Here is a 15,204-nt window from a genome sequence, read left to right on the forward strand (position 1 = left end):
CCAAATGTAAATATTCAGCCCTCTTTACTAAATTTCAGTCCTGCATTTTCAATAGCCTACCACACATATTCATCTGAATATCACTGGAATATGATATTACTGGCCATTGAACTCAGGGCTATGGTAACAACCCCTAGGGAAAAAATCATGTACTTTCAAAGCTTTAAAAACAGGCAGTGTGTATTGTGTGTAATTGTCAGCCTCATCTCATCATGTCAGAACCTGGAGTTTTAAAATAAGTGTCAGTTTTTCCTCAAACCAGTTCATTCTCGTATTTCCTATTTTTGTGATACTAATCACTCAGTCACCCAGCTTTGAAACGTTGCTTTCACCCTTAATTAGCTCTTCTTCCTTTCTCCTACAGCTAATTAGTCACCACTTGTCGACTAATCCTTCATAATATTTCCCTTTATCCATGCCATCTCCTTAATAAATTGTTCGCCATATTCACAAACCGTCCCACGTCCTCTCTTGTCAATCCACGCACTGTTCCTTCCTTGAACTCAAATTTTACCACCACCGACAACACAAGATATACTGGCATTAATGCAGGATTTTTAAAATAAATGTCTAATCTTCCCAGCTAGATTCTTAAAAGGAGGAACAAAATTTTATGATCTCTTTATTCCTGCCCTTACTAGATAAGCAGATGACCAATAACTATTTACTGTTGATAATGACTCATTTTCTCTTACAGAAAAAATTCGCTTTTAATACCTAGCCCTGGAAGCAGAATTAAATACAATCAGGTGGCCCAAATTAATTTTGCATACCTTTAGGGACATTAACATATAACCATATAACATGAGAGAGGCAACTGTTTTGTTTTGGAAAATGCATTAAAGTTAGGGTTTGATCTTCTCCTATTAACCAGTCAGTGAACAAGTTTCTCAATTTTTAAGTTCCTCATCTGTTATACAGCAGTTCCCCCTTATCTTTGGGAGATGTGTTCCAAGACCCCTGTGGATGCCTGAAACCTTGGATAGTACTGAACTCTATATATACTATGTTTTTTCCTATATGTGTATACCTATGGTAAAGTTTAATATACAAATTAGGCATAATAAGAGATTAACAACAATAACATAGCAAAATAGAACAGTTATAACAATATCCTGTAATAAAAGTTATGTGAATAACTTTGGGACCATTATTAAGTCAAATAAGGGTTGCTTGAACACAAGCACTGTGATACCGTAACAGTCGATTTGATAACCAAGACGGCTACTGAGTGACTAAGGGCAGGGAGAGTGTACGGAGTGGGTAAGCTGCATGAAAGGATGCTTCACATCCTGGGTGAGATGGAGCAGGAGGGTGCAGGATGTCATCATGCTACACAGAACAGCATGGATTTTAAATTTTATGAATTGTTTATTTCTAGAATTTTCCATTTAATATTTTTGGACCACAGTAGACTGTGGAAAGTGAAGCCATGCATAAGGAGGGACTACTGTCTACCTATCCAATGGGGTTTATTGTGAGGTTTAAATGAAGTAACATCTGAAAGTGTTTTGGACATTTCAGAATCTATGTTAATAGATAACCATGTCACAAAGTACACAGACTCAATATCTCATTGATGTGTTCTATGATAAATCCTTTGTGAACCTCCCAATTAGAAACCTCCGGCAATGTTAGCAAATTGATTGAAAGACCTGTTGTGTCATGATTCTACACCAAACTAATGCTACTTAGTTAACATTTCATGTTCTCTGTCCAGTTGTGAAGCCCAGACCTGGTGCCTGCCATTCTAGAGCTGTTTGAACAGCTGTCCAGTGATTCAGGAGGCTTTCCTGGAGGGTACCATTTTTAATGGGTGTTAATATGATAAGTGGGGATGCACTTGAAAGTAGCAAATTCTATCTTCTCTTTGCCTCAAAACTTCTTGCAGGGTCTCTCATGTCCCTTTACATTTCAGAGGTAGGTCAACCTATTGTCCCTAGCAGCACCCCCTTTTGCACAAACCATGCTGTCCTATAATGTACAGTTGACCCTTGAATAACACAGGTTTGAACTGCTTGGGTCCACTTCTACTCGGATGGGGCTGGCACAAAGAGAGGCTTTGGAGCAGCAGTGCTTTTTCTTTGCCCCTGGAAACCTACTTGTAGAACTGACCCTACTGAAAAGAGAAAAAAAACTTTGTTTTACCCCAAAACATGCTTGTGATCCTCTCCTCTACTTACATTGCAGAAGTGTTGTAGAATAAAGGGAACAAATTTTTGCCCAAGGAAATGGCTGATTGCAGTAACCTTGCTAAGTTCATGTCATTGGTAGACCAGGTAGTGGTGCTGGGTGGGTTGGATGACAGATGAGCTCAGATGTAAATTTTTCTCCAGCTTCAGATAGCTGGGGTATCCTCAGCCTCTTACAAAAGAGCCTCCCCCCCCCTTTAAACCCCTGATTTACTCTCTAGCCAGCCTGATATAAGTCTGCTGTCAAGGGTTAATACTTTGCAACATTCCTTATGTCCCCTCTACAGGGTCAGGGCTGTCACTAGGCTATGGGACCTTTTCATACTGTTCTTTCAGCTAGTTACACACCTGTATAGGATGGAAGCAGCCCTCTGCTCTCTTCAACCTGGTCACCTTCATTTTCCTTTGAGCCAATGAATGGCATCTAATTCTGTAAACCGTTCTATAAACCAGGTGCCTCCAGGTACCCAGCACATGAAACTGGCCGTGTAAGCAGCTACCACTTTCATTTGATTATGAGATGGAAATTTTGTGTCTTATTTTCTCTTTCTATAATTGGTTGACGTAACATTCTGTAAAAATCATTTGTTGCAACAACCTGGATGGACCTTGAGGGTATTATGCTGAATGACATTAAGTCAGACAGAGAAAGACAAATACTATATGATTTCACTTATATATAGAATCTAAAAAATCCAAACTCATAGAAACAGAGAGTAGAATAGTGATTACCAAGGGTTAGGGGGTGAGGAACATGAGGAGATGTCGGTCAAAAGGCGTAGACTTGCAGTTAGAAGATAAATAAATCCTAGAGAGCTAACGCACAGCATCATGATAATGGTCGACAATACTGTGATATATACTTCAAAGTTGATAAGAGACCAGATCTTAAATGCTCTCACCACAAAAAAGAAACTATAATTACGTGACATGATAGAGGTGTTAGCTAATACTATGGTAGTAATCACATTACTATATACAAACATATCAAATCGACACGTACACCTTAAACTTACACAATGTGTCAATTATATCTTAATTTAAAAACATTTATTACTTGACTAACTGGAAAATACATTTATGTACACTCTTAAGCAAAGCTTCTATGCTTTTTTTCATAATCTGGTGACTAGACTATTCCAAATATTTCCATTTTGTATCCTATTTAAAGCACTATGGCTTTATCCTTTGGAGTTTAATTTTTTTCTAAGTTGAAAGAGGGAAATAATGATGATAGATGCAATGTAGATTTTAAAGCTTGTATTCCAGATTTTTAAGTCACAAGATTGAAGTAAACACATCATGTACAAAATGGTTTCATCCCAATGCCAGCTCCAGGGTTTCTTGAGTCAGCCACTAACCCTCCAGTTTTGGAGGCAGGCCGTATCTTTATTCAGACGCCTTTGGTATTGGCTGGGGTCTCCCGGGCCTGCTGCCAAGCTTCAGAGGGCACCACTTCTCCAGAACCTCTCTTTTCATTGCTGCTGCACCTTCTCAGCAGCAGGGACATTTGTATGACTGATGTCACATCTGCCGGCCACCATGGAGACATAAAATTGTCAGCAGGGCATCAAGATGCACACAATCAGTGCCATCCAAAAGGAGACAACAGGTTCTTCGCAGAGTCCTCTGTATTTGCAGTTTTGTTTCAAAGTCACATAATTCGGGCCACTGTCCAGATGGCGAAGCCCAGTGAGATATGCTCCTGGGGATATGGTTGCTGGAGGTTCAACGGCCTTTTCTTATCTGTGACTTTATGAGCTATCGCCAGTGAAGGAAAAGATTCTTCCAAAGCCAAATGGAATGACAGTAAGTGCCCTGGGCACAGCCCTGTGTCCACTCACTTGTGTCTAGGAATCCGAAGGCCCGGGGGAGCCTGCAGCAGCCCTGGCTCTGCGAATGGGCCAGCTGCGCCAGCGGCCCTGCCATTGTTAAGTGGTGTGTGCTCTGTTCCTCCCCACAGCTATTGACCTGCTGTACTGGCGGGACATCAAGCAGACGGGGATAGTGTTTGGGAGCTTCCTGCTGCTGCTCTTCTCCCTGACGCAGTTCAGCGTGGTGAGCGTCGTGGCCTACCTGGCGCTTGCTGCACTCTCGGCCACCATCAGTTTCCGCATCTACAAGTCTGTCTTACAAGCTGTGCAGAAAACCGACGAGGGCCACCCTTTCAAGTGAGTGCCCCAGCCAGACCAGCCCTTGCCCAGCCTCTCACGGGGCTCTTTTCCTCCGCCTCTGTTTCACTCCTGTGCACTTTGGGTCATGGAGCTTGAAGACCTAACAGGCGTCTCCCAGTCTCCCTTAGCACCTGCCTTTCAATAGCTGATGTTCCTGGTGAATTTCTCGAACAAACTCAATTATCTCTATTCTAACATGTATTGCTTTGAATTTTTATATTTTAATTACCACTAATTAAATACTTTATATTTAATGTAAGTTTAAATAATTTATATAATATAAATTTAACAGTTATATTTAATATTCATATTTTATATTTAGTACTCATAATAATCATAGTCCAGGATCTAGAAATAAGGTTTTGTAATTCAAGAATGTTTCCACACTTAATCCTCCCAACTCTGTGAAGAAGGCAAAGCATTATAATCCCGATTTACAGGTGGAAAAACTGAAGTCCTAAGAAGTGACTTGCCCAAGGTCACATGACCAGTAAATAGCACAGAGCCAGGACTAGGGTGTTTGGGTTTTTATTTCTGTGCTGTCTCTGGAAGTTAATACCAAAGGGCCAAACTTCTGAGGGGTGCAAGGTTCATGAACTGTCTTATAATAATGTTCCCTCCTTTGCATTTTCATACTGGGGAGATCTGCCTGGAATGAACATTGAAGAGGAGGACTTTTTTTTAAAAGACAATATACTTAAAGGATATCTGAGAAGTGGCAGAGGGAGGTATCAGCACTGCCAGCTGCATGCCACCCTCCTCCACTCCAATTTATGACCTGATACTTTTAGCCGTGACTGTCAGTCACCCCTCACCTCGTGCTGGCCCGAGTGCAGGTGTCCTCACCTGCTGTAACCGAGGGACAGTGCTGCTTCCTGGATGAGACACGCAGACGCTGCTGTGCTGCAGAGTGGTTTCTCAGCCAGCCCCAGTAATTCACTGGGGAAGCCTCAGGGCTCCCTGGCTCACCCTCACCAATCGGCTGACTCGAGGCCTCAGGGCACCAGGCTCTTCCACAGGGAAAAGATGTCTGTGTTATGAGGGCCTGCAGACAAACGGGAGAAGGCTGTGGACCAGGTGTTCCTTCTTCTAATTTGGCCTTCTTCTAATGCAGAGTTAAGTGGTCTTTGGGGCTAGTGCTTGGCTAAACAAGTTCCCATCAAAGGTGGGAAGACGGAGAAGTGGAGAATACCACGCCTCCTTCAGTGACCCGAGCCTGTGAGCACAGACCACATATTTGGAGACTCGCCCTGTCCCACCCCTGCTCTCAGCCATCCTGGCAAATTAGCTCAACTACATTATCTCCCTTTAGGAGACCATTTGAAAATGTAGAACTTTCCTCCTGCTTGTTTTTATCAGTAAAAGGATAACTGACTCAGAGTACATTTTGAATCAAAACATCCTATCTAGACAAATCAGTATTTTTCTATTTTTTTCTAAAAGAGAGAAAGACATAACATTTAAGCATAAACTCTTTAAAACTCAAGCCAAATGCTGCTTTCCTCTTTTTATCCCAACTCTAGTTCGGTGAGCACTGTAAGAACTCCACGGCTATCCTCTAGGTAGACGGACAACCTGGTGCTGTTTTAGAACAGAGGGCGGGGAGCGAGAGGGAGGATGGACCTCCCTGGGGAGCCTGGCCAAACAGGTGCCTGGACTGATGTTTATATACTTGAGGAGTCTCGTTTATCCACTCAGGAGTTAAATTTAACCATTTGAACAAATGAAAAATGCAATTACTAAAAATACCCTCTCTCAACAGAACCAGTGAGCATTTTAATATGGCCCCACTCACTTGAATTTTCAGAGTTCTCTAGGTAAAATCTGGAAGAACTCTCCAGAATTGAAGTATGAAATCTTAAAAGTTTTGGAAGACCAATAATAATTGGCAGCTGGAATTTTCAGGTGTTTCAACTATTGAAAAAGACGATTTATCCCCACTCAGCCAAGAAGAAGTGAGGACTGTCACAATTACCTAGTGGGCCAGGCATATACAGAGAATTCAGCCCATGAGCTGAGTTTGGACTGATGTGTCTTTGTTCCTAGCCAGTTGCTCTGAATTATCAGCTCACTTTATAATGCTGCCTTTGGGAGACAGAAGCAGTCACAGGACCCCGCTAAGTGCCATGATTCCCCAGTGCCCTGGCTGTGGGCATGCACGGTGCCCTGCCGCCCACGGGCTGGCATAAAGCCCCCAGGATGACCAGCTGCCGTGTCAGAGTGAGAGAAGGAAGACCCAGCTGCTTTGTGACTTCCTCTGATGGGGTTCTCTGTGGGGTGCTTTGTTGACAGGGCCTACTTGGAGCTTGAGATCACCCTCTCCCAGGAGCAGATTCAGAAGTACACGGACTGCCTGCAGTTTTACGTGAACAACACACTTAAAGAGCTGAGGAGGCTCTTCCTCGTCCAGGACCTGGTGGATTCCTTAAAAGTACGATGGCTTAAGCTCTTCACTTGACAGTCTTGAGTTTTGTGTTTTTCCTAACGGTATATAATAAACCACCACATAATGGAGAATAAAAAGCAAGTGCTAACTCTGTTCTAGAGTCAGAACACGTCTAGCTCTGTGGTACCATGGAGCTCATCCCGTCTAGTCCCCTCATTCTACAGATGCTGGAGCAGTTAAGCCACGTGCCCGAGGCTGCCCAGTGAGTCACTGGCAGAACTGGGACCAAACCCAGGTCACATAGTTTCTAGTCCTGTACTTTCTACAGCACACCAGGTTGCTTCTCCTTACCATTTTAAATTCCTCAGCCAATTTTCTAAAATTAATTCTGAAATAAAAATTTGTTTGGAGAATGTGAAGCACCTATGTGCTTTTTCATTGGAAGAAGGTCTGGATTCTGCTAACAGCAAAGCATTCAAGTGTCCTGACACAGTGTGGGCTGTGAGACTGAACCACTGCAGGGCAGAGAACCTCAGCTCCGGGGTGGTTTTCTGGGTGCTGTCAGCGAACTCACTGGGTTTCTTGGAGCAAGCTGCTTTGATCACCCTATGGCTTCCATGTAAACTTGAAGTCAATCAGTCATGATTCGTCAGGGCCCTGGCGAGGTTGTTAAGCGTTTCCTATGCTCCCAGAGCACTTTGTACACACCAGGCAGGGGGCTTGTACCAGGGGCTGCCTGGTAACTGTTCAAGGAAGGGCAGAAGGAAAAGTGAGTGTGTGGCCTTGACCCTCAAAGTGCCTTCCTGGAATAACCTCTTGCCAAATAGTGACTAAAAAGAGACACCAGTGAGATTATAATTACTTATCTTAAAGTGACATTTCTCCTTATATTTGTAATATAAATGTTGTGAGCCAGAGCAAGGGTCAGCACACCTTATCTGTAAAAGAGCCATACAGTAAATATTTCAGGCCTTGCGGGCCACACCATCTCTATCGCAGCTACTCCTCTTTGCCATTGTAGCAGGAAAGCCGTGAAAGACAATACATAAATGAATGGCTGTGGCTGTGTGCCAATCAGACTTTATTTATGACCACTGAACATTGAATTTCATATCATTTTCACATATCACAAAATTCTTGTTTATTCTTGTTTTAGTTTTCTTTCACCATTTAGAAATGTAAAATCCATTGACTCGTGGGCCCACACAAAAAACAGGCCAAGGGCCATAGCTTGCCGACCCTGCCCTAGATCATTATTTCACGAGTCCCTCAAATCTTAAAGCGATCCAAAAGGTTCTGAGAAGAGCAAAGGCTGGATCGTCTCTCGGCAATCCTGTGATGAGCTTTAAATGCTTCTACATTTCCTATTGAAATCATGATATATTTTGTTTCAAATTCTAATCTAAAAGAAGTCAATGAAATGAGACCATCTGTCAGGGTTTTGGAAGCTGTGATAATCGCTTCATTTTCCAGTTTGCGGTCCTGATGTGGCTCCTGACTTACGTTGGCGCTCTCTTCAATGGCCTGACCCTGCTGCTCATGGGTAAGGACCGATGAGTGAGTTCTGTCTTCCTTCACATACTCCACAAGTATAAAGCTTCCTAAGCTGTTAGCAGGTAGCTTGTATTGATAGATGCCCAGGAACAAATGCCAGGCATCCCTGAATGCACAGCATTTCCCTGACCATAGTTCAATAAAGAGTGTAATAATGAATTACACATTAATAATGAATTTTTTAGTCTGAAGTTTTTTTTTTTCTTCAACCACAACTGGTTTTATTAGGCTTCTAATATATTGGGTTGTCGGAAAAGTCATGACACATTTTTGCAACGAAAAACATAGAAAAAAATACATCATGACTTTTCCAACAATCCAATATATCTGTTTACAATGGCAGTGATGGACAGGAATCCATTTTCATGTTGGGAGGGCATGGTCTACCCTCATTTCAGGAATAATTACTTAATATCTGTAAAGGGCTCAGCATCCCTTTCTTTTCCTTAAGAACTGTTCTGTCATCTTTTATCTAGAGTGCTGGCTATTATAAATAATGCTATAATATCACATAGCTATATACACATGTATCTGTAAGCTTATTCTTACTGATAATAACTCTCAGAATTTTAATACTATATTTGTTTTTCATCCCAGCTGTGGTTTCAATGTTTACTCTACCTGTAGTGTATGTTAAGCACCAGGTAAGTTCTATGTGATGTCAGACATTCATGTTACATTTTGACCTCGTGACCTTTGGATGTGCTCATGATTTCTTCCTTGTTATAGGCACAGATTGACCAATATCTGGGACTTGTGAGGACTCACATAAATGCTGTTGTGGCAAAGTAAGTTACATAGTGCAGTTTTATAAAAAGGAGAGACTGTCTTAAGCAGGCATTTGAGTGGATTAGGTAGGGGTAATAAAAGGATAATAAAATGATAGGTTGGTTTATGATCGTTCACTTATTGAGTCATATCCATGCCCTTCACAATTACATTATTTCAGAAAATAAGTAGAAATTTTGAAGGTCTCAATTAAAGCTTTCACTGGTTTACTTCAGGTATCATGATAAATGAATTTCAATGAATGAATGATATTAAGTTCTATCAGGGGACTGGCTCATGTTCAAGAACAAGATGGGTTGGAAAAAGAAGGAAACCTGATTCAGAAAAGTAACATTAATTTATAACAGTTTAATTGAAATAAAAACAATTAGTTTAACAAACATTTTCAATCGTTTAAACAATGAATAGCACTAATTTTTAAACCATTGAAATTACTTTTAAAACTTAAGAAATATTTTTAAATCTTTAAAACTTTTGTTACATTTTAAATTACACCATTTCAGCTCAACAAGCATGTGTGTTTGCTTATTTAATTAACACCATTACTTTTTAAACATGAGTCTTAAATAGACTCTGCTTTATGGCTACTTTTTATACATTAGGAGATAAAGATTCTAGGTACAAGTATCCACAGCTAATATGGTCATCAAACTTAGCTTTCCTTAATTCTTAAAATCTAAAATGATAGTTTTTATGTTGTCATTATTATTCAAGATTTTATTTTAATAAAAAAAAGACCTAGGCTTCAATTACAAATAGATGTCACAGAGGAACCAGACTTTACCCACATGAACTCCCTCTAATCTTAGAATTATGTGCTTGGACCTAGGTGATGGTCAGAATTAAAGGGAAGTATTTTAGACAACCAAAGATGTATAAAATAAAACAAACAAATAAGAAAAAACTACTTTAAACTCATCTGTGATTAGATTTGCATATCATCAGTTATAGTTGTTTTCTGAAGTATGTGAAGATTTGGGGTTTTACTGTGTACTGTTTATATTCTTCCTCTTAAATTCATTGTGAATTTTGATCTGTATCACATCTACAGCACATTTTGAAATGTGGAAATGATCACCTTGGACCCAATGCATCCAATACCTAATGAAAATCAACAAATTCAGGATAACTATTCATTATTTGTATTAAGAAATGGCAGCATTGTATAGTAGGAAACGTGGTGGTGCCAAAACCTAGGGAATCTGCTAAAAATGATAATCCTCAGATTCTTACAACAGACCTATGGAATTGGAATTTCTAGGATTGGGGACCTGGTATCTATATTTTAATGAACTTCGCAGGTGACTTTTTTGGCAATTAGGACTGTATTCGGGTGCTATAGCCAAGAACACCAGAATAGGAGCTTGGAAGCTGGAAGATAGAAGTTCTAGTCCTAAATTGTCCAATACTTAGTTTGAGGATCTTAAACAAATCACATCTATGAATTTTTTATTTGGCTGATTGGTTGGTTCGTTCCAAAAAGAGACATACTATTATGTTCCGGGTACTACATGTAACAGATCCCACCCTAGCTGAGCTCTCAGCCTATTGATGCAGACAAAACTGAGAAGAAATAACTATAAGACGATATAAGATTATAGTGTAGTTGTATAAAATATTAAGGTCAAAGACATAAGGAAACAGCTGTCCCTACCTGGAGGGGATGATAGAAAGCCACTAAAATGAGGGCCTTTGTCTTAGTTCGGGCAGTTATAACAAAGTGCCAGGGACTGGGTGGCCTACAAACAACAGAAATTTCTTTCTCATAGTTCTGGAGGCTGGAAGTCCAAGATCAGGGTGGCAGCATAGTTGGCTTCTGGAGAGGGCCGACTTCCTGGTTCATAGACGGCCATCTTTTCATTCTGTCCTCAGCTAGTGGAAGTGGAAGGGAGCTTTCTGGGGTCTCTTTTTCTAAGGCACCAATATCCCATTCATGAGGGCTCCACCCTCATGTCCTAATCACCTCCCAAAGGCCTCAGCTCCTAATACCAGCACATTAAGGGTTAGGTTTCAGCATGTGAACTTGGGGGCAGGGGGCACACAAACATTCAGCCTAGAGCAGCCCTAAAGCATGAGTAAACATTCATCAGGTGGATGATGACGGAAAAGACACTGCAAGAAGAAGAAATAATATAAACAGAGGCGGAAGCACAAAAATGAACGTCATGTTCAGGAAGCAATGAGTCAGCCAGTATGTCTAAAGCTAAATGAGTGGGACGATAACTAGAAAGCATCTAGAAAGAGAGGCTGAGGTCAAATTTGAATGCTCTAAAGAGTTATGACTCCGGCACAACAGGAAATGACACACAATAGAATCCGAACTCATAGCACCGCCCACAAGTTCCAACACCATCTGGCCACTGCCCACCTTTTAAACCTCCCCTCCCCACTCCTCAACCCCATGGGCCTCTAGTCTCCTTGCCCCTTAGGCTTGTCCTCACTTTAGGGCTCTGCATTCCCTGCTCCCTCTTCCTGCAACACTGCATGCCCAGATTGTTGCCTGCTGGCCCCTTCCTGTCCTTCGAGCATCTGTTTCTCAGATCAGTGGATTTAAAATAGGCACCACCTACCTTATCACCGCTGCCCCCTCACTGCCTATCACACACCCTTGTTTTGCTTTCTTTTATAGCACTTCACAATCTGAACTTCTCCTGTTTGTCTATTTGTTTATTTCCGGCTCCCCAACCCCTAAGAGAATGAAAGCTCCCTGAGAGCAGACACCTTCTCCCTTTTGTGCACTGAATTCCTGCATCTGGAGGGGTGCCTGGCTCAGAGGAAGGTCTCTGTCAACATCTGCATGATGAGCCCATAAAGCTTTGATCTAACAAAACAAAATGCTTCTAGTATAAACCTACCCTAAAATAATACTGCCATACTGTGAGAATCACAGAATTTAGGGGCCTTGGCGATATCTAACCCAGACCCACATTTTAAAGATGGATGCTGTAGGACCAGGAAGGTTCATTAGCTGGTCTTATGTCACACTGCTAACAAGTAGCACAGCGGGGACTCAGGCTTCTGAATTCCAGCTCTGGGTGGTTTGACTGCTGAGGTTAACCATAGGTTCCAGAAACCATCACTGTCTATGCCCATTGTCCTGGAATAGTTAGTAACAGTGCCCTCTTTCTCTTTCAGGAGTGTCCCAGACTGGGTGATAAATGGTCACCTACTATATCACCACATAATACTATAATCCTAAAATAAGTCAACATCTTTGTTTACTTAAAAAGTTATAACTTAAGGAATGAGGCTTTCTTGAGTTATTCATTATCTAATTTACATGTTCTTTTTACAGCTGCCTAGAAATGTGTTTATGGACACTCATACATAAAAATTGGGCACTCATTATAAAAATACCCTTTGACATATTAAGCTATTTGGTCACTTAGCGAATTAAAGCAACAACACATAATGAAATCGTAAAACAATGAATAACACTTGAGATTTATGACCTTTTGATATTGTCTTTTTAGGATTCAGGCTAAAATCCCAGGAGCTAAAAGACACGCTGAGTAAGTGGAGACCCCACCGGGACCGGACATAAGCAGAAATGTCTGGAGTGGTAACAGCTCTATTCTTACATGTCATAGCAAATCGATTGTTTCTCCCCCCGGTACCATAATCTTAGAGACAAACTCTAAAACAGCTGTTTTTAGGCTGTTCCTGTACTCTTAGGATATTTGAGTCACTTGTGTCAAGCACTAAAGTTTAGAGAAAAGTGTATTAGACGTGGTTTTTAATTTCGTGTTACTAAAAAAAAAAGTGCATGATGGTGAGAGCCCAATTTATCTTTCCTTCTTTGGTGTTCTTCTCTCTGCGATGCTTCCGTAGCTTTTAACGTTCCCTGTGGCTAGGCCTTCCCTGCTGAGTGCACTGATGCAATAGTGGAAATCGCTTTTATGTCTTTGGGTTGCTGGTTGGATTGATCTTTAATAACAATATATAGAATCGTAGACCAATGTTTTAGTGTTTTTCCAACACACACAACGTAAAAATAAACACAGTCGACCGTACTTATGGTAATCAGTTTTGTATAACTTAAAATAATTAAATAAATGAAGACATCCCAAAACAAACACGCAGTACTTTTGTTGTGTGGGACTGACGGGCTGATTTACATGTATGGTAACTAAAAAGTACCAGCATGTTAACTTTATTACAATTTGTATTACTTTCTCTGTAGTTCCTAACTGGACTTAATTATGGACTCTGGATATTTGCACTTATGTACTTGATACTGAATGCATAAATAAATGTTACTAAATGTAAAAACTCCTCCCTCTCGTCTTGTGGTCTTACCAGAAAATGCAAAAGTTCTAAGAGATGATGTCCCCTGAGGACATGCTGGGAAGGCTGCGGCCAAGTGCTCACTTTATCCATCTCCAGGGTCGCATGGTCCCACCCCATCCTGGTCTATGGCTGCCTTGAGTTATTAGTAGAAATCACCAAAGAGTAATAAAACTGGAAAACACTCTTATGCTCTGTGGTTAATGAAGGCATTTTAAGTAGTAGTTCTTTTAAAAAACTTGAGAAAGTGATATAAATCCTTCCATAAACTTATTATAAGAATATGCCACACAATGCTGGCATGGAACAACAATTGTTACGCACTTACTCTTTCGGTAACTATTTATTGAGCACCTACTATGTGCCACGCACTGAGAGTAGGGCTGTGAATAAGAGAGATAGTTCCTGCCATCACCAAGATAAGTCTTCTAAAAATTGCTCAAAGCTTTTTGTAAAAGTCCAGTTGCATGTTTTATTTCACTGTTACAATCAGAGGTCAAGGATGATGGGGTAGAAGTGGATAAAAGTAGTAGCAGGGGGAGAAATAAAAGTAGTAGGAGAAAAAGGAATAGTTCCTTGCAAAAGCTGCCTCTGACCAGTTTTGTACATGGGTTCAGTAAGCGCTTGTGGAGACCACAGGGCACCTGGACACTGTGCCAGCAGCCAAGATGGGGGAGATAGGAGGTAGCTGTGTGGAAATGCTAACTAAATAAAAGGCAGTGGGAAATAACAGCTGCAGTATAAGACTAGAGCAACAGAGAGGTGAACTTCGGGGCTGGGCCCAGCTCTGGCTTTTTCCAGATGTAGAAGGTTCATGGCAGTATGAAGAAAGAACATGAACTAAGGTGCTAAGAAACGGAAGTGCATGACATACGCAATGAGTAATAAGCTGAACTGGCTTGTAAGGTGCTTGGGGTGGGAATGGCCATGTCAGGTAAGGGTGAAAGGCTGGGTCCAGAGAACACTAGGAATAAACTTGAACTCCAAGGAGTTTGGTCTTTATTCCTTAGATCTCAGAGTCCTATGAACACACTAAGTATGCTGGATATTGGAGATTGAAGAATATAGGAGACAATTATAATAACTAACAGCAAACAGGTGACAGATGACTAGGCCTCTACTACAGTAACTACAGTGCGAGTAGAAATAAATGTTCACCTTTCCCTGATCCTTTATATCAGTGCAACATGCCAAGAGCCCACTGTGTGCAGAGATGCAGCTAAGAGAGGTGACATGGAAGGAAATGGGACTGGAGTTGGCGATTGACTAGATGTGGAGATTCAAGGCCAAGGCTGACCCTAAGAGTTAGCGCCTCCTTAAATGTTGCGCCCCAGACAGCTCCCTTGCCTCACCCTAGCCCAGCTCTGTCTAAAACTAGCTGACCAAGAGACTGCAGCCCCATTTTTGAGGATAGACAGCCCAGAGGAGCTGGTTTCTGGGAAGGAAGATAATAAGCTTAGTTTGGTACCTGATTTTTTTTTGTTTTTAAGATTTTTATTGGGCAATTGGGGGATGGGAACAGTGCTGGGGAATTAGTGGAAGGGGAACAGACAAGTTGCTGTCGTTTTGTTCTTCAGTCTAGTTGTGGAGGACATTGCTTCACTGGCCCAAGTTGGCACCATCGCGCTCTTCCCAGGCGAGGCACATCAGTTGCCGGCTTCTGGATGGCCACTCACTGCAGCTCCTGGTCGCTCACACTGGCTCCTGGCTACATACGGTAGCCCATGGCAACCCACTGCCACAGGGGCTGCAGCCTATGCTGTCGCCAGCGACTCATGGCAGCCCAGCTCCAGGTTGAGCTGTTGTTCAGCATCTTAGCTGT

At 41.6% G+C, this 15,204-nt stretch overlaps 1 protein-coding gene across 2 annotated transcripts in view; it reads left to right on the plus strand.

The window, feature by feature from the left end:
• Positions 1-13,370, plus strand: part of RTN1 (reticulon 1) — a 197,082-nt gene extending 183,712 nt beyond the window's left edge. For both annotated transcript variants that reach the window (XM_019644618.1, XM_019644628.1), the window contains 6 exons: positions 4,156-4,363; positions 6,659-6,797; positions 8,226-8,295; positions 8,904-8,950; positions 9,036-9,094; positions 12,569-13,370. In XM_019644618.1, the coding sequence (XP_019500163.1) occupies positions 4,156-4,363; positions 6,659-6,797; positions 8,226-8,295; positions 8,904-8,950; positions 9,036-9,094; positions 12,569-12,611 (566 nt within the window). In that variant the 3' untranslated portion in view covers positions 12,612-13,370. The remainder of the gene's footprint in view (positions 1-4,155; positions 4,364-6,658; positions 6,798-8,225; positions 8,296-8,903; positions 8,951-9,035; positions 9,095-12,568) is intronic.
• Positions 13,371-15,204: the final 1,834 nt, after the last annotated feature.

This window comes from Hipposideros armiger, unplaced genomic scaffold, assembly GCF_001890085.2.
Source record: "Hipposideros armiger isolate ML-2016 unplaced genomic scaffold, ASM189008v1 scaffold_5, whole genome shotgun sequence".
NCBI lineage: Eukaryota > Metazoa > Chordata > Mammalia > Chiroptera > Hipposideridae > Hipposideros > Hipposideros armiger.